At 39.8% G+C, this 20,071-nt stretch overlaps 1 protein-coding gene across 1 annotated transcript in view; it reads left to right on the top strand.

The window, feature by feature from the left end:
* Positions 1-20,071, top strand: part of WLS (Wnt ligand secretion mediator) — a 116,163-nt gene that overhangs the window by 35,192 nt on the left and 60,900 nt on the right. The window contains exon 2 of the mRNA XM_004002068.5: positions 5,459-5,731. Coding sequence (XP_004002117.1) covers positions 5,459-5,731 — 273 coding nt within the window. The remainder of the gene's footprint in view (positions 1-5,458; positions 5,732-20,071) is intronic.

Below are 20,071 nucleotides of genomic sequence, written 5' to 3'. Positions count from 1 at the left end.
AAGGCATCTTCTTTATTTGTAATAAAGCAAAGAAATAAATAGTCTGTGTTGGCTTAAATGGAGACCATGTGTCATGTCAGCATGTTGTTTTAATTTTATTTTAACTTTTCTAGGGGGCAACCAAGTCTTGTATCTTTGTCCGACTCTCTAATTATAGGGTTTGGCAGGAGTAGGGGCTAATGATTTGATGTTGAGTCAACTTTGAGCATGATAGCGGTAGTGGTTGGCCAGATAGCAATTTGTAAACTGGACAGCCATTTGAGATGCCATAACAGGAAGCTGACTGGAGTCAATGAATATTCTTCCAAAAGAAGTAGGGTTTAGTCATTGTTCACTTGAGTTTTTCTTCAAGGTTACATTGTAATGTTGACTGGAATTTTTGCCTCATTCTAGTGAATTCATTTCTCCTACCTCCCAAATATCCAACTATTGCCCTTTCTCAGGTAATGTCAGGGTAAATATAGTATCACCACAGCTATAATTACTTTTTCCTGTAATTATTTATGTATTGTTGGTTTTCCCCATTATTTTTACATTCCATGTGGCGGTGTCTATTAGGTTCACTTAAGTACTTCATGTATGGTAGGTACTTAAGACATATTTGGTGAATGCAATATGACCCTTAGTAATATATGTCACTGAAAGGTCACCAACTTTTCAAAGAGGCTTCAAGTTGTGCTTGTTCAGTTTTCCACAGCCTTGAATTAGAAGTCTTATTGATTTCCTATCACTTTAAAATTAAAGGTTGTATAGTGTCAGATTTCACAGTTCTCCATTATAGTGGAGAGGTGGAGGCCAATAAGTACTGTGTTGAAATACAGATTTAAAAAATAGAAAATACAGCTTACGTTTGACATGGTAAAGAGGACTGACCTTAAAATGGGGTGGTGTTTCATAAGCTTGTGAAGGTATTTTCAAAGAGTAGCTTGGTGCCTTCCTGTGAGAGTGGCATTAACCCGCATAGACTAACCAGTCCACAGTGCCTGGGCATATTCATTTTGAGCCTGATTGCTCTACTAAATTGTACTGATGTGGAAGTAGCTTTAGGCCACTTGTTTTCAACTAAATGCTATATGGATGGGTAGAGGGGACATTTAAAATGTGTGCCAAGGCAGCTGGGTGATATTACATTACTATCCTAGGAATACTGAGGAGTGGTTATTTTTAGCTTTCACCTGAGCAAACATGACTCAGTTTGTTGACCTGAATCCATCCAGCCCCCTTCTTAAATACACAAACTATTAATCCCTAAAACCACGCTGGTGACTAACTGAGGCCTTCCTTATGTATAACTGTTGGTTAGTCAACTGTGGCTTGTTCAAAGGTTACAGATAATTTCAGCTTCTCCCATCTCATTCTTTTCTCTTACGATAAAATCTTTCACAATTCTAAAACAATTTAAGGACAGAAATCAGAGTTCTTTTGATTTTTAAACACTGTTTGGGGACCTGCGTAGTCACAATTTTGGCCATAGCTGATGAAAACACCTGCTACAGTAGGCAGCCAGCTAGTAGCTGTAGGCTTTGTTTCTGGTTTACATCGATATGCTTTCTACTTAAGAAACACCTGGAAATTCACTTTTAGCTGGAATAGGAAGTTGTCTTGAACTGTAAATATATTATTCAGGAAACATTATTCTGTTTAACTATCAGAATCTGTTTACTTTTTCAAACAAGTGTTTTCCCTTTTGAGCACTCCTAGAAATGGAAAATGTTGAATTATCTTCGGGTTTTTAAAGTTATGCAGAAGGTTTTTTTAGACTAGATTTATTCAAGTGGAGAAAAATACTTGTGATTCTCATGTAGCTTGGGATGCACTTGTGGCTTCTCCAAGTTATGATGTTTATGAAAATATTAGTATTCCTGGGATATTTTTCTCTATGTGAGAAACACTAGACTAATGAAAGAATGAAAATAATTCAGGCTGCTACAAAGGCAGGCGTTCACCATGTCCATTAAAAATGCAGGCTTTGTGCCTGTAAAGTGTTCAGCTTCTCTGTTATTAAAGTTTGGAATGTGGCTTTGGAGGTTAAGTAGAAACTCAGATAGTTATTTTTCATTTTGGTCTAAGAAGAGAGTGACTTGTTTTTCAAAAGGATTAAAAAAAAAGAAATGAAAAAAGGTTAGGTTCATTTTGGAAGAATAGAAGTTTTAAAATGTAGTAACTATTTTCTGCAGTAAATAGTCAGTTTGAGTGTGTTAGCCAAAAATAGAATTCATGACTTTTGTCTCCCTGTTTATACCTCTAACCACATTAAAAGGAGTTTAGTCAAATGTGCCACTTGGTCTTTGTAATGTTGGTGGGCTATTTAGCTGAGTCAGGATGACCAGAGTTTGATCGATTCATATCTCTAATAAAAAGTAAGATGTCTGATTTCAGATGGATTAGGTATAAAAGGTCTTCATGATACATTTTGAGTTGTAAAGAAAAACTTTTCTGGTTTGAATTAGTGACAGCTCTGTGTTGCAGTATTCAGGATACTGCATTGAAGGACTTAATGGGTAGAGTTCAGCAATGCTTTGTTTTCTGATAAGTTTCAGTAGGCATTATCCCAACTTTCTGGGAATATAGTGTTTTACTACTCAAAATTTACTATTAGGATGGATATTTAGGGATAGAAAAGTGTGTATTTGAGTATTAGAAGTAGGGCAAAGTATTAATAAATAATACACACTCTTTAGTCATAAATGATTTTTTTCTCTTACTTTACATATTCCTCTAGTTGCTATTTGATCTCTTCCAAATAAGAGATGATTTCTGTTCATTGTCTAAAAGCACAGTAGGTCAAGTATCGTATGTACCAAATTAAACATATTTAAACCATGAACATAAACCATAATTTATGTTTTCCTTTCACTACTTTCAGAGAAAAGTTTTATAAATAGATCTTTAAATATATTGTCAAAGGATCTCCATGAAGAAAACAATGAAAATTTTCAGAGATATCAAAATGGACTCCATGGGTGGAAAAACTAAGTGTTGGGAAAGGAGGCTGACTTTGTCCACATTAATTTATAGAGTTAATCTAATTTCAGTCAAATCCAGCAAAAGATACAAATATTAGGTGGAGTAGGGGAGGGGTTTTACTCTATCCGATATTTATATAAACCATCCATTTACAAGATTTAAAATCATGTTGGTTGGGCCATGAATTTAAGGCTCAATACATGGAAAAAGAGAAAAAAGTACAGTAATGGAATAGAGTAGGTTGTCCAGAAAAAATCTGTTGGTAAACATAAGACAAAGGTGCTGTCATAAATCAACAAAAGAAAAGCATTTGTTCAGTAAGGAATAATTTAAAGATTTAGAAACATAAAACTAGATTTTCACCTCATCCCTTGTAGCAAACCAAATTTCAAGTGGATCAACTAAGCAGTTTTTAAAAAATGAAAGTAATAAAGGTGATGACTGAATCTGGAAATTTGAAAATCTCTCTATATACAAAAGAGTGGAAAAAATATAAAGGAGAGATTATATATGAAATCTGGAACTTCTCTGTAGTATTAAAATATGCCATAAACAAATTAAGGCAGCAGATGGAAGAGCTGAGGTAAATTACTAACAAAACATACTAGGCAAAGAATTATTCTTATTTACAGACAAACTTTTTGGACCAAGGGGCTTGGGTGTATGTAAACTAAGTTGGTATATCACATGATTATTTTGCAACCACTAGATGAAAATTTTTAATTATATAGAAAATACATATAACAGCTAAAATTTTGTATTTTTTCATGTACTTTTAAGCACTGTTCTGAATGCTTTTCATATGTTAACTTGTTTAATGTATATAGTGACTCAGAGTTAGTTGCTACTATGATTGCCGTTTAAGAGATAGTAAAAGTAATACACACACAGGTTTAGAAAGTCACCCCTAACTTTGCTAGCTTGAATTAATGGTGGCACAACCAGAAATGACAGAGCCAGGCAGGTTGGCGCCGCAGGTTGTGTTATTTACCACTGTGCTACTTTGCTAAGTGAATAGAAAAGAAAACTCTACAAAACTATGTACGGTGTGACCCTATTTTATAAAAACATGTTAATATTATTATGTATGTTAAACTTGTACAAATTAATTCCTCTATGAATTTTTATCTACGTATACACTTGATAGAAAAAAACATAATATTTTGATATTTTTACAGCAGTGGTTCCTTCTCTCAAATAGGATTTTGGGTAAATGTCGTTTTGAACTTCAACATTTCTGTAGTTTGCAAATTTTCTTTTATAGTGATATGGCCATTTTATAATTACAAAATTGTGTTGTTAATGGTCTATCAAATTAAATGATGCCTCTCAAAATGTAGGGATCATATTTTAGTATATCCTTCAAGTGTCAAGTTGGTGTTTGGGTTCCCACTCTCTGATAGGTACCTTCAATGGGATCCCAAGGTCAAAATAATTCTTTCTCTCAATCAAAAGATGTGTTGTAAAATTTCAGAGTGTAGAAAAGCCTCAGAAACCAACCATCAGCCAGCTTATGAGGATCCTGAAGCGATATGCTTTGTTTAACCAATTTATTCCAAATTACCCAAGAGTAAGTCATTCGACCATGCCTCAGACCCCAGGTTTCCTGACTTCAGACACTGTGTTCTGTGAAGCCCCAGTGCCCTCCAAGCCTTCAAGCAGGTGAAAGTGAAGCATAGTTGATTCTTGTGACATTTGTTTGGTGTGAGGAGGTAACGAAACAAAACTGGCTACACATGTTTTCAATCACCAGTTATTTATTGAAAGAATACAATGAGAAGGCTCTCGGGTATACTTTATGACACCTCTAGAGATCACTGAAGGATCCTCACCTGGATTTGGGAGATCCCTTGGTATTAATAGGGCTTCCAGGTAGCTCAGTTGGTAAAAAATCCGCCTGCAATGCAGGAGACCCTGATTTGATTCCTGCTGGAGAAGGGATAGGCTACCCACTCCAGTATTTTGGGGCTTTCCTGGTGGCTCAGCTGGTAAAGAGTCTGCCTGCAATGCAGGAGACCTGCGTTTGATCCCTGGGTTGGGAAGATCGCCTGGAGAAAGGAAAGGCTACCCACTCCACTCTTCTGGCCTAGAGAATTCCATGGAGTGTATAGTCCATGGGGGTCACAAAGAGTTGGACACGACTGAGCAACTTTTACTCACTTAGTATTAATAGGTTTCCCTGGTGGCTCAGACAGTAAAGAATATGCCTGCAACTCAGAGGCCAGGCTGTGTTCCTAAATCGGGAAGATCCCCTGGAGAAAGGAAATCGTGCCTGGAGAATTTCATGGAGAGAGGAGCCTGACGGACTATAGTCCATGGGAGTCACAAAGAGCTGGATACAACTGAGCAACTAACGCTTGGTATTAATGAGCCTGAAGTTATGGAAGGCAGTGTCAAAAATGGAGAGAGGACAATAGTGAAAAGAATGTTAGCCAGAATTAGGCACTTACATGGATGATTCTTCTAAAACAGAAAAACATTCTCTTTTCAGCTCCAGGACCCACAACGGCAGTATCCTACATGTCAGTGAAATGCGTGGATGTCCGTAAAAACCATCACAAGGCAAAATGGTTAATGCCTTGGGGACCCAACCAATGTGACAAGATCCGGGACATCGAGGAAGCGATTCCAAGGGAAATTGAAGCCAATGACATTGTGTTTTCTGTCCACATCCCCCTCCCTTCCATGGAGATGAGTCCTTGGTTCCAGTTCATGCTATTTATCCTGCAGCTGGACATTGCATTCAAGCTGAACAACCAAATCAGTAAGTGCACTCTCCCTACCCCTCTCCTGTCTTGAGGAATTTCGCTTTTCAGCCTTTTCAGAGCCAGTTGTAATAGGCGTGAAATAATAGTGTTACTGGTGACGATTATTGACTGCTTTCTACTTACTAGATGCGTTTCTGAGTACTCTACCTGAATTAACCCATTTTATTTTCCCACCAGTTCCTAAAGGTGGGTCTTATTTCACTTTCTGGAGAGAAAACTCAGGCATCAGTGAGGTTGCCCAAAGTCAGAAGGCCAGAGAGTGGAAGGGCTGGAATTCAAAGCCAGGCAGCCTGGCTTAGGAGCCCTGCTCTAGCCAAGCTCCCTTGCCTTAGTGCCACAAGGAAGCTCATCCCCATGGAGTGATTTGAGAATTTCTGAAAGGTCCCATGTTTCCAAATGTCTTTTCTGGTGAGGCTTTGAATTAAGCCATTGCCTAAGAAAAATACACCTGTCAAAATGGGAGCACCAACCCAGGAGCTCCCGTTTTCCCATAAAATCAGGTTATTTTTCTAGTTGGCTCAGCTGTGATTCAAGACTCTGAGGACATGAGGTACATTAGCATTTTGTGAGGGGGAGATTGGTGATTTTTGAGAGGCAGATTCACTTGTGACATCTGGGGATAGTAATAGGGAATTTGTCCATGGATTAGAGCACTTTTTAAAATTCTCATTTTCTTGTATCAGAAATTATTGTGATACATAATTATATTAATTTTACTCCACTTAGGTGTTAGAACAGTATATATGCCTGATTGACATTTTATCTGGAACAGATTATGCTGAGATCATTTTTCAAAATGTAATTCTACCCCTAATTCTTTCAATCTCTTACTCATTAATTCAGACTGTTTTTGAGTACCCACTGCTACCACACACAGAACTGATGGCTGGACATGTAGATACATATGAAGACACTGTCCTTCAAGGGGCTTACAGTGGAGATGCCAGGCAAATAATCAGTCATTACAGTACAGTGTCCAAGGTATACCCAGGAGCTGTGGGAGTATGAAGAGAAGGCTTTAGAGCAGAGAAAGGGAAGTCTGCCTTGGCATACACGCATACTTGTGTGTGTGTAGAGGTGAGCAGGCAGATCTTTGAGGTGAGCATTAAAGAGTGAAAATTCTGACAAGGAATTGGAGATGAGGGTGGGTGCAAGTGGAAGATCATTTTCTCTTCATTTAGTTTATTTATTTATTTTAGATTTCTCTCTTTTTTTTGGCTACGCTGCATCTTAGTTGTGGGATGTGGGGTCTTCAATCTTTGTTGCAGCATGCAGGATCTTTATTTGTGGCATTCGGGATTTAATTCCCTGATCAGGGATCAAACCTGGGCCCACTGCATTGGGAGTGCAGTGTCTTAGCCACTGAACCACGAGAGAAGTCCCTGGAAGAGCATTTTAGCTAGAAGGAGTGGTTGATGTGCAGCTGGACCTTCATATTAATAACAGCCTGACACATTCAAGTGGTACTTCCTGTGTCCTTACTCTCTTGCCTCTTGACTTGCTTGCTCATTCATCGCCTGTGTAATGCGTTTATTCATTCAAACTTACCAAGTTTCAACCATGTGTTAAGTACTAGATACAGAAGATACAAGATTGAAGAAAGCACTAGGGAAGAAATGGTTGAGAAACAGACACTTAAACATATGATTAAGAAAGCTAAGTGCTATAATGAGAGGACTATACAGTATAATGTTTGAGTTTCAGGAAGGGAAATTTGCTATGAGGTTAAAAACGGAGACTAAAACTAATGTGTATACCTTGAGGTTTGGGTTTTTGTATTCCTAGTTCCCAGAATGTATTCAAGAAAAGGAGAATTAGCATCATTAGAGGAGCCATGGGAAGCTAACACGGGTAGATTAACTGATTTCTGTTCTGATGTGAAGGTCAAGGACACAGTACTCTGTTATCTGGGCTGGTTGCCTGTTGTGTATTTCCATATAATGTTCCCAGACAGACTCCTTAACTCCAAGGGTAAAGGAAATGATTTACTCTGTAATAGGAATTAAATAATTGCTCTGTATTGGCTGTATTAGTGCTGGGTAACAAATTATCCTAAAATTAGGAGCATAAATCAATAAATATGTATCATCTCCCTGTTTCTCTGGGTCAGGAATCTGGGCACAGATTAACTTGGGAGTCTCTGGCTGACTCTTCTGAGGTTGCAGTCAAGCTGTTGGTCTGGTCTACAGCCTCATCAGAAAGTTGAAGCCTCAACCGAGCTTGCGACTGGCATCTGAAGAGAGGGACAGTTTTGTGAGGCTGAGCCCTTTACCTGTGGAATCTGATGTTATCTCTGGGTAGATAGTGGTGTCAGAATTATTGGATGTGTGGGAAATTACACCCTCCATCCTAACTGGTGGTCAGAACCTATTACATATCTGAATAACTTCACAGAGGAATTGCTTCCCATCATATATTAAATCTAAACATCAAAAATATCTGTGTTGATGAGGCTTTAACTAAAACACTGCTATATGTAAATGAAATGTGAATGCATTGTATGTTTTTTTTCCCCCAAGTACATCTTCAGGTTCCAAAATACATTTTATCTTCATCTAGAAAAAGAGTGGACTAAAGATTCTTAAACAACATCCTTTAATTTCTTGTAACGTAAAGATCTGTACTTAACAGGGACACACTAAAATTCTAATAAGATGGACAACTAACAGCTGCTTCAATAAATAAAATAAACTGGAACCATCAATAAAACCAAATTGATCAAAAAATTCTTATTTTGAGCAGTAGCTCTGATGGGGCCTGTTGACTTTAATTTGAAAATGTTATATGTTGGGTTCATGAGAATATTCTTTCCTTAAGCGCATTTTCTTTACCATTTGCTAATGGACACTAAAGAGGAAATCAGTTAAAGAGGGATGGTATGCCTTTGCTGAGTTATATAGACATATGCATATAATAATATTTATGGGACATAGGAGGTCTAGGTTTCCCCCCGATCCTTATATTAAAGAGTATGTGCAGCCTCCTGTCTGCTTTTTACATTTTATCATTGTTTGAATGCCTTTCTGATAGCAGTATGTAGGGCAGAAGAAAAAAGATTGGGAATGTGGTTAATAAGATCCTATTATATGTGGATGACTTTCTGTTTATTAAAGATTCAGTGCTAGCAATATTACCTCAAATGGAAGGAAAAGTCAGGACCAATCCTGTTTTTTCTTTAAGCTTTCCTAGGCAATCTATGAAATGAGTTTCAGATTTCAAATAATAAGAGATTTCACACCTGGACTATTAAAGTTAGGATTTTAGACACACATGCAGAGTGTTCATGTATCTCTTAAGGGTCTTTGAGCAGACAAAATAATCGAAGGACTATATATTTTACGTGACACTTAGTCGTTTGGAGCTAAATTGTTTATTCCTTTTAAACTTTCAGTTTAAGATGATACAGGTTTTGGCTAGGATTTGAGATCTTGACTATCCCTCAGAAACTGAATAAGCATTGACATTTACTTTAAAAACTGGTCATCGTTTCATCAATTCCAAGATTTCATCAGACGCACGTCTTGAAAGTGAACGTGCAAGTTGTTCAGTCACGTCCGGCTCCATGCGACCCCATGGACTTTACGGTCCATGGAATTCTCCAGGCAAGAATACTGGAATGGGTAGCCTATCCCTTCTCCAGGGGATCTTCCTGACCCAGGAATTGAACTAGGGTCTCCTGCATTGCAGGCGGATTCTTTACCAACTGAGCTATTAGGGAATCTCTATGTCTTTGGAGGGGGAAATAATGATATTATAATTTATAGTAATAAAAGTGTTTAGAGAATGTGTATATTTTATTTGAGAAAGATATTCCACGTTTGTTATACAAAATAAGTATACTTGAAAGAGCAGTATTAAACAGAATTCCTACTTTCATTTTTTTAAAAAAAATTTATTTGCTGTGCTATACAGCACTGCATTTGGGATCTTAATTCTCTGACCAGGGATTGAACCTGCATCCCCTGCATCCCTGCATTTGGAAGCACATGGTCTTAACCCCTGGGTCCCCGAGGAAGTCCCCCTACTTTGATTTTTTAAAAACAAACATTTAAATAACCTACTACTGTCATTCATTGCTAAGTATGAAAAGTAGTAACCAGTCCAACTTGTAAATGGTGATAGTTTTAAAAGGGCTTTCCTGATAGCTCAGTTGGTAAAGAAACCTCCTGCAATGCAGAAGACCCTGGTTTGATTCCTGGGTCAGGAAGATCTGCTAGAGAAAGGATAGGCTGTCCACTCCAGTATTCTTGGGCTTCGCTTGTGGCTCAGATGGTAAAGAATCTGCCTGCAATGCAGGAGACCTGGGTTGAGAAGATCCCCTGGAGAAGGAAAAGGCTGCCCACTCCATTATTCTGGCCTGGAGAATTCCATGGACTGTATAGTCCATTGGGTTGCAAAGACATGACTGAGCAACTTTCATTTTTAAAACAATAGTCTGCAAGAACTGGGAAGGGAAAGCCACTCAAAGAGAATCTAGAGACTTCTAGATACTTGGAAACTGGTTGTTGCTGTTGTTTAATTGCTTAGTCCTGTCCGACTGTTTGCAATCCCATTGACTGTAGGCTGCCAGACTCTACTGTCCATGGAATTTCCCAGGAGAGAATACTGGAATGGGTTGCCATTTTCTTCTCCAGGGGATCTTCCTGATCCAGGGATCGAACCCATGTCTCCTGTGTCTCCTGCATTAGCAGGCAGATTTTTTTCTACTAACACCACCTGGGAAATTGGACTGTTCAGTAAATGCCAACTCAAGGTGGCTCTCTGTGTCTCATCTGTGGATACTGAGGGCCTATTGAACTGTTCTGTATAGGTGACTTGAGCATCCATAACTTTTGGTATCCACTGGGTGGGGATTTGGGGATAGGGGGTGGTCCTAGAACCAATCTCCTGTGGATAATGAGGGATGACTGTACAAATTCTGAGCAGTCCTGTCTGTTGAAATCTGTGTTTGGGTCAGTGGTTGACTTTTACCTAAACATTTCAGAGGCATGGGATTAATGTGTTTGTCAGGACACAAACATGGTGCTTCTTCAGAGCTGAAAAGGACAGAGGACTTCAGTTTTTTCTCTGGAGAGTTAGAAAATGGAGGGAGTGTGAGTAGACTAAAAAATGTCGGGAAAAAGTCAGCCTAAACACCTGGTGTCTGGATGGTTAATCGCTGGAAAAAAACGAATGTTTATCTATGTGATGGGCTTAGATTGTTCTGTAACAACACATCTAGAGTGGATGTATACCTTTCTTTTTATGGTGTTTTATCAATCCCTCAATTTACACAGATATTTTAAAAATGCAGGTTTGGGATGGCCAAAATGGTACTTGCTTGTAACGTAATATCACTCTACTGATTACAACTGCCAGTCACATACTTAGCATAACCTCAGATTCTCTATGGGGCTTCTTTTGAAGAGCTTGGGTGCTGAGACCAAAGGAAAAGGTATTTATTTATTTTTTCAACATGTGTCTACCCAGCTTTCAAATTTTCTGTTGAAATAGAAGCACTGAAATTCATTGGCAGAAAGCATCAGGATGAATTGATCTGTCTTTAGCAGTAAATCTAGGATTTTCAGATGTCTAAAAAACTCTTTGGCTGAAGAAGTCCTGATAAATGGTGTGGATGGGGAAAGCCAGGGTATTTATTCTGTTCTTAGGTAATGAAGTCATTATGTTTTGCCTTGAGCCCTATGCTGTACTCTGCAATTGAGCACTGTCTTAACTTGTTTCACTTTTGCAAATGACTACATTGAAATGATCAAATTATTTCTCTAACAAGTGATTTTTCTTTTCTTAAACTGAAAATATTTCTTTGAAATATTTCTAGTAAAAATATAGAACAACATTATTACCCAGTCATTTTTCACGTTAGATGTCTGAGTGTCCTGGGAGAAAATTGCCTAACTTTTTATGAAATGATTGTACTCTTTCATTTGTGTAGCTTGTTACAGAATATTAGGTAGACACCAGATGAAGATAATTAGGATAAAGGAACAATCTACTGACTGTGAAAAATGAACTGTCACTTTATCTAAAATGATTGGGGCAGATTTATAGAAGGGAAAAGATGGAATCCTTTTGTGACTTTATTGTTGACCATCAGCAAGAGTTGTGGTTCTTAATTCTGTATTTTCGGATGCTTCTTGGGAAGAGTCCACAAAGAGAGCTTAACAGAGCAGAGGATTCTCTACACCATAAAACTGTAACTGCTGTGATGGAGCAGACCGTTGGTAATATGGTATCCACACAGCAGGAATTCCATGCTTCATCAGCTTATCCTCTTTAACAAACTATGTTGAAGCAAGTCACTGAGAAGAAATCTAATTCTACCCTCCCACTCCCATTCCACCACCTTCCCTAAAAGAGACTTCTTTGGTTTATGACTATGTTACAGTCTGAGTGGATAGTTTTTATTACAGGCTAGTGACACCAAGAGTTTTAAAGTTCCTTTGTAAATTTCTTTGCCTACCCCAGCGTCAATGGGGGAAGAAATAAAACTTCAAAATTTTCCTCTTCTCTCTCCCTACCCCCTCAAAAGAAGATAAGCTGAGAAAGCTCAAAACACACCAGAAAGAGGCAGCAGCCTTAAATGGAGTGGGGTTTGAGGTGGTGAGGAAAGGGAGAGAGGTGGTCAGTATTCAAGATGAATTTACATGGCCAGTCCTCTTTCTTAGGGAGTTGTGTTTCCTCTTCAAACCAAGGCTAGAACTTAGAATTTACAAGTATAACTCCGTCTTATGTAACTTACCTGACTTAAAATAGAAAGAAACTAAAATCACAGGAGAGGACCACATTTTGTTGATTATAACCCAAGATAGTGAATATTAAAGACATCATGTTTGTTTACTCTCATTCATGGATTATCTTTCCCTTTGAGGGAATCTTCAGGAACAATTGAAATTAACCATTGTGAACATGTTTATATTGGCAGGAGCGTGAGAACCTTTGGCTTTGTTTTATTTGGGTGTGATATGTGTAAGCCCGTGACTTGGACAGCATCCCTATAAAGCTGTCTGGATCTCTGTACTTTCTGGCTCAATGGTTATGTGTTATGAATTTCCAAGTGAAAAAATCCAATAAAGAAACAGAGTTGGACTCTTTCAAAACCTTCCCAAGACTTTATTTATTTATTTTTTAAATGTTGATAGTTTGCTGTGGCTTCCCAGGTGGCTCAGTGGTAAAGAATCCGTCTGCTGATGCTGGAGACATAGGAGACACGGGTTCAATCCCTGGGTTGGGAAGACCCACTGAAAGAGGAAATGGCAAGCCACTCCAGTATTTTTGCCTGGATAATCTCCTGAACAGAGGAGCCTGGTGGTCTGTGGTCCATGGGGTTGCGAAGAGTCTGACAGGACTGAGCACACATATAGTTTGTTATATGAGATCCCTCCCACTTTCTTCTCATCATCCACTGGCTTATTGGTCAATTTAGCATTAGAAAAAGATTGTGTTGGATTGGTCTCTAGTCTTAGCAAAACACTCACCCATGGTGTTGAATGATTTGTAGTAATTGTTACTAAACATCCACTGTGTGATTGCAGACTTTGAGCACTGGAAGAAAGGTTAGAATGCTGTTGGTCTAATAATTTAAAAGGACTTTATGGGTAGACTTCAAGGACCGTATGAACCCCTGATACTGTGTGAAATTTTAGTCCTGTTTACTTATGTGCATTTTGGGAATAAGAGGTTTTGAGGCTTTTTTCCGATTTTCAAATGGGCCCCCAGATGTTAAAGGACTAATTTATGAGATGAAGGAACCTTACAATACTTGCCCACTGTAGCACAGCTGGCTGGAGACAGAGCAGGAGATCCTGGTTGTATATCAACTATGTAGACTAAATATACAGGTCAGTGAGGCTTCTATCAAACTGAGGCCTCTTAAGATTCTTGGACAGAATGCACTGGTCATTCTAAAATGGTATATTTTCTTTTTTTCAATCTCCCAAGTTCAAGTTCAGGAAATGTAGTGCAGTCTAGAATCTAGACTAGGAGTTAGGCTGGTCCTGTTTATAGTGCCACAGCTGCAGATCACCCACGTGTCTCATTTCCTGCTCTGAGTTTAGAATATAAATGAGGAGATTCTCTTTGCATCCATAACAAGTATATCCTGGTTACTAAAATAAAAGCCTGGTGACATCAATGAAAAATGTAAGCAGCAAAGCCACCACAAGCAGCAGATTCCTTGATGGTGCCCCACTATATATAAGACATTTTGTGCTTTTTTACATCCTCTTCTAATTTTGGGTGTTGTCAGTATTTAAATGCCAGTCAGTCATCACATAGCTAATGTGAGGTTATTTCATGGAAAATCATACCTTTGTTTGGGGTGACCTAAGAAAATAAGAAGTAGAATTATTTTCTGAATGATACTTCTGAAAGCAGAAGAAAGTTGGAGAAAGAAAATCCTTTGTTATACGAAGCAGAATTTTACTTAAAGTGCCAGGGACTCTACAATGGGAAAAAACACTTTCCTCAATAGCTTCGTACTATCTACACACTGATGCTAAAAATGGTTCCGATTCTTCTCTTGCTTTAGTAAATTAGTGCTCATGGTATTAGTAGGAGAGGTAGTAGTAATTCTTTGAAGGAAGAGGAGGTTCTGGTTTTTTAATTGTTCTGGTTTAGGTTGTTCCCTAAGGTAATTGTCCATTGAATCTCTTTGCTGCCTTACTGGTTATTCATATTATGACTGCAAGGGAAAGCCCAGGCCTGACCTAGCAGACAAGATTATATGTTCTTTAAATGTAAGGGCTAGGGGAAGATAGAAGAATTTAGTGTCTTTTTAAAAAATTGCTGCCATGTGGATAAGTTTTAATAGATGAAATTGTTCAGCAATGAAAAGGCTGTCTCTCCAGGTAGTGAGCAGCCTGTTATTGGTAGCAATCAAGTGGGAGCTGGTTGAAGGGGCAATCATAGTGATGACCATAGTGATAACTTGCATTTAATGTTGATTTCTTTACAAAGTACTTTTGTACTAGGGATGCTGGTGGTTGTCTCTGTTGCCAGCCATTTGCTTTGGCCTCATATCATTTTCTTACAGAACTTGTCTATTTCTCCTCTCTCAGAGTGTGGACTTCCATCATGCGTCCTGAATGGGCACCTGGCCACATAATCAGTCCCTCAGCCATAGCTGATTGGATTAGCATGGGCTCTTGCCCCAAGGGGGAACAATCAGATTCTGTCTTATAAGAAATTGGGGTTCACTATTTCTAGGCTCACCTTCATTGGCATTTAAACTGAAAAGTCCTGAGGGCTGCCTGGGCAGCCATCATTCGTCTCATGCCTGGAGAAGCAGAGAAAGTTGGTTGGCAGAGTGGGAAAACCGGATACAAAGAGAAGAGTGGAGATGAAGGACCATGGGGTGTAATTACAATCGAATACAAGTGATGAATCTCTCCCTGACAGTTTTCTCTTCCTGCTTCTGGTTCCTCAAGCTTGTCAGCACTTGAGCTTCTCAAGATACCTTTGTATCCTTCCGGCTAATTTCTGCTTAAGCTAGTGTGTGTAAAATCCTGTTGCTTGCAAACAAATTATCTCTGAGTATGACAACTTTATTTTTATTTCATCTGATCATCTCAACAGTTCTCCCTTATGAATGAGAGGAAACTGAGGATGAGAGAAGTTAAATGATTTGTCCAAAGTCTCCTAGCTGAGAAATAGAGGGGTTACAAGCGTAAGTGATCTTGGGAGTCAGGTGCCGTGATCCCACTGATTCTGTGGCATGAATCCATCGATAGTGCCCTGGAGAAGCGTCCTGATCTGAGTGGGAAATCATATGAGATGACCCTTAAGGTCCTGTCCACTCTATGTCTCTTTTGCTGAAAGTCCATGAGTCACTTAAGGTTCTTAGACTATAAAAATCTCATGAGTATCCCTTCAGTTACTTCAAAGACCCTCAAGAGTGAACCATTTTAGAAGATGCTGTGAAGTGGGGATGGATGCCCTTATGTTAGTGGGTAAACTTAGTGTTGAGTGAGTTTTCTTGTCTTTCATTTTGTTACGTATTACCTTGTGTTCATTTCTAGTCCTTGGGTAGGCAGACAGGGTTGGTGTACTGGAAGTGTATTTTTAGTCTGACATTAAAAAATGTATCATAGACACCAACTCAGGAAGCAGTTTTTAGGTGAGTCAGTATATAAATAACCTCAAAGAGTTTTCATAAAGGGATGGTAGATCTTTTAAATTTAACAGCCCAGCTTCTGAGGCCCCCTTTCCAAAGTCCTACATTCATTTAGTGGTCATTTACTGGGCTTCTACTGTGTGCTGGCAAGTTTTACTCAGAAATTAAGATATAAATCCTTATCTTTCATAATACAATTTCAAAAAACCTCATGGTCCTTCTTTGTTTACTTCTCTCTATCCTGAAAGACTGAATTTTGAGGGCAGGGACTGTATCTTGTTCATCTTTGTGTCCCCATACTTAGCACAGCCCCCAAAACAGTAAACACTTGAGATGTACTCAGAAGAATTAGGATCTCACTGTCTAGTTAGGAGAGAAAGAAACAAAAAAATCACACTAGTGTGTTCAGTGCTAAGTGCCCAGAATATTCCATGAACACAGGAGGGCGAAATGATTAACTCACTGTGAATACAGTTTTTTAATTGAGCCTTGAAAGGTGGAGTCTTAATGAGAGATGGTGGAATCTGTGACTCTCTACTATCTGTTGGCAAGGGGGCAATCCAAGGGCAGCCTTATTTTGTTCTGAAGCCAGAGTATTGGGCCAAAAACTGGACCTGTCACTTAACGGATTTATGTGACACCTTTGGCAAGTAAGTTTCTGAATTTCCTTGTGCTTCATTTTCTTTATCTATAAAATAGAGATAATAGTAGTACCATGCTTATTAGGATTGTTTTAAGGATGAAACAGTAATAGATATGAGGCTTTTACATAGGAAGTATACACAATAAATGTTCAATAAAGGTGAGTTACTGGACTTGAGCAGAGAGAAGAAATGTAAGTTCTTAAGAGAACAGAGTAGCCCAGAAAGGGTGGCAGCAGGACCCAGTGTGTAAAACAAGGACCTGAACAGATGCTAGCCACAGGCCTTTCACTACTGAAGCACAGCAGTTTTTAACTTTGGATTAAGAACCTTGACCTTGAGAGAAGAATGTGCACAGACCCCATACAGATAGTTTGTATTCATATTTCACCTGAAGACCTGAAGGTCATCTGTGGGATTCAGAGGTTCATCAATCTCAAGGAAAGGGTTCTACCTTCATGGTACAGGTAGACCCCCTGAGTGCCCGGTTGTATATTGATTACCAGTGAAGCAACTGGAGAACACCATGAAATAGAAGATGGGGGAAATTCTCAGCACCCTTAGGAGATTATGTGCACAAGGGATGATTTAATTATATTTGACTCTAAACAGGAATATGTAAATTAAAATATTTGGGAATAGAGTAATAATTCAAGAAGGGACCAGAGGTATGTGGGAGAAAACCTCTTAGAGGTCTGCAAATGGAGATTATAGAAGTTACGTGACTTCTCCAAAGTCATCTGGGTTGCAGCTGAGGAAGGCAGGACTAAGAACCCTGTTTTTCCACCATGAAATACTGTGAAATGACATGTTGTATGGAGAAGATGGTAAATTCCCTTGTTAAAAGAATTTAATATTGGAAAAAAAAGATAAGCTCCTAAAAGAAAGGCCAATTGGTGGGTTGCCTTGATGACTGGGCTAAGAAATTTGGAATTTCATCCTTAAGAAAAAGAATTGAAAATCCCATATTTAGTACTGAAATGAAATGTGGAATTCAGGATTTGAGACTTGTAGCTTATCCTTTGAATTATACAGCAGCTGGAAATCGATTTTTTTCCCCCATCTGGACTTCTCACATGGTGGTCTTCCCAACAGGAGGGCATCTGTGAACTTTTTAATGGGAGAAGTCATAAAGCTGGGTTAGGGCTGTGTTCGCACAAGGCTGGCTTCCGAGGCAGGTAAAATCTAACTCCCCTTTTGCTTTTCAGCCACAGACACAGCTATCGCTGCCACCACCAGCTGAGTAACTCGGAATCTAGGGGTTGCCAGTAATTGTGGGTTTTAAGTCACAGAGGAGAAAGATAAGAGGCGAGCAAGGCTGGTTTTTTCACAATTAAATGTTGCCTCTCGGGCTTGTCTGTCGGCAGGAATCCAAGAGGTCAGGACCCACCAGCCATATTATTTTTCTCCCTGGCTGCCTGCTGTCACTCTTATCCCCTCCTCATTCATGGGAATGAGGAAAAGGTGGGTTGGAAATAAAAAGCTTTCACTAGCCTACTTTTTCCTTTACGAAACTTGTCGGAAACAAAGCTTTCCGGTGAAACAGACAGGATCCCTTTAGGTAGCTGGCTTGTCCTGGCGACAGCACAAAGGTATTTTTATGGGGGGGAAAGAAACCATTGTTGAAATGTCCTCTTGTCATTTTATAGTTATGACATTGTTTTTTCTCCAGGACTGCCGTGTACTCTGGTATTTTTACATTTGTTTCTGTTTAACTCTTTCTGTTGGTCAACATCAAGTTTCTATCCCTGGTCTCGCCAGCTCCACTGCAAGTGCCCTGAATGCAGGGATTGTTTTTACTGTTCTTTGTTTTTAACAGAGCGCTGCAAAGGTAGAAGGCAGTTAAGCATCTGGTGGTGTTTCCATTTTCTGTGTTCAAGAGATGTTAGAACTAGAGGGACCTTAGTCATCATACGTTCAACTTCAGTATTTAATGAAAGAATACAATGTGTAAAGTGACTTATTCCAATTGTACAGGTAATTAGTGACTTCCCAGAGCAAGAAACAGGTCTCATCTCCTAACTCATGACTTAATGGGAGAGGCCTGGAGTGATGAAGTCAGGCAAACCCCGTTCAGTTTGCCTCCCTCCCACGCTGACACTGAGACTACATGCCTCGGTTTCCTCATTTTGAGATTACCAGATAATCTTCTATATCTGGCTGGCATCTAGGTGCGGCTGAAAATGTCTACACATAATAGGCACTCAAAAATGAGAGAATCTTTAGAGAATCGTTAGAGAATCTTCATGTCTTTTAAAAATACAAGACCTCCTTTACAAGAAAACACATTTCTGTGATCTCTTCACCATCAGAAAATGTAACTTGATTGCTATTGGTGAGAACAACTTAGGAGGAACAGCAGGCTAGCGGGGCTCTTGGGAAGATGCAGCCTGGAATGGACCAGAAGTGGAAAGTGGTCCTGCCCACAGATAAGAAAGGTAACAAGTGCCGTGCCTCAGCCTGTGTTCCATCAGTCCTCAATGGGAGGGAGTTGGGTTGGCTTGTTTAGCAGTTGGTAAGGAATGCCTACCGCACCCGCCATGCTGGGCAAGAGGCTAGATAGAGATGTTGAGTGTTGGAGGGGATGAACAAGTCAAGGGGCCTAACTTGCTGCAGGGGTGAGATGAGTGTGAATGATGGTAAGTCACACAGTGAGAGAGGGAAGGGCCAGGGGCTGAGGGACAAGCACTCAGGAGAACACTGCCCAGGCTCAGTGTTATTCAGAGGCAAGTTGGGGGAGATAGATGCATGGAAAGATTGACCGAGATGGGGTGGGGCAGGAGGAGTGCCAACATTACTGGAAAGGAAAGAGTCTTTCAAAGGAAAGACTGAGGTGCCTGGGGAGGAAGAGCAGAAGGAACCTGCTCTGAGCATCAGTGGCTCTTACTGAGGAAGAAGTGGTGAAGGTCTTTGGGCCACAACCCAGAGCTCTGGTTTTTGGTTATCCTTCACTCTCACAGACATAGATGCCTTCTCCACCCTCTCTGTGGTGTTGAGTCTGTCTATCTCCTGGAAGCCTGAGCAGCTCCCATATATTGTCTCATTGCTTCCTGGAGCTCAGAGAATGCCCTCACTGATGATCAAGGGGAGGACTTCATCTGCAAATGAGAACCCCAGTCCCCACCTGTGTGCTTAGTCGCTCAGTCATGTCTGACTCTTTGTGACCCCATGAACTGTAGCCCACCAGGCTCCTCTGTCCATGGGGATTTTCCAGGCAAGGATACTGGAGTGGGTTGCCATGCCCTCCTCCAGGGGATCTTCCCAACCCAGGGATCGAACCCAGGTCTCCTGCATTGCGGGCAGATTCTTTATCATCTGAGCCACCAGGGAAGTCCCCCATCCCCACCTAAGCCACATGAAATATTCTGCGCGAATAATACTGGCCTGACTCCAGCAATAACACAGCTGCTGAAACAGCTTAGTCACCAGGGCGATGGAGGTAGTACTGCGAGGGAATGTGGGGTGCAGAGATCTGACATTTAGCTGGCTGGCAGCCCCCCGGGAGCCAGCACAGATCTGTGGGAGAGCCTCAGAGAGAGTCCGCTTCCCATTCACAAGCATGTCCTTGTTTCTTTTGAAGCCGA

Source organism: Ovis aries, chromosome 1, assembly GCF_016772045.2.
Source record: "Ovis aries strain OAR_USU_Benz2616 breed Rambouillet chromosome 1, ARS-UI_Ramb_v3.0, whole genome shotgun sequence".
Classification (NCBI taxonomy): domain Eukaryota; kingdom Metazoa; phylum Chordata; class Mammalia; order Artiodactyla; family Bovidae; genus Ovis; species Ovis aries.
The sequence above is the reverse complement of the archived record's forward strand: the minus strand, read 5'-3'. Positions and strand labels throughout refer to the sequence as shown.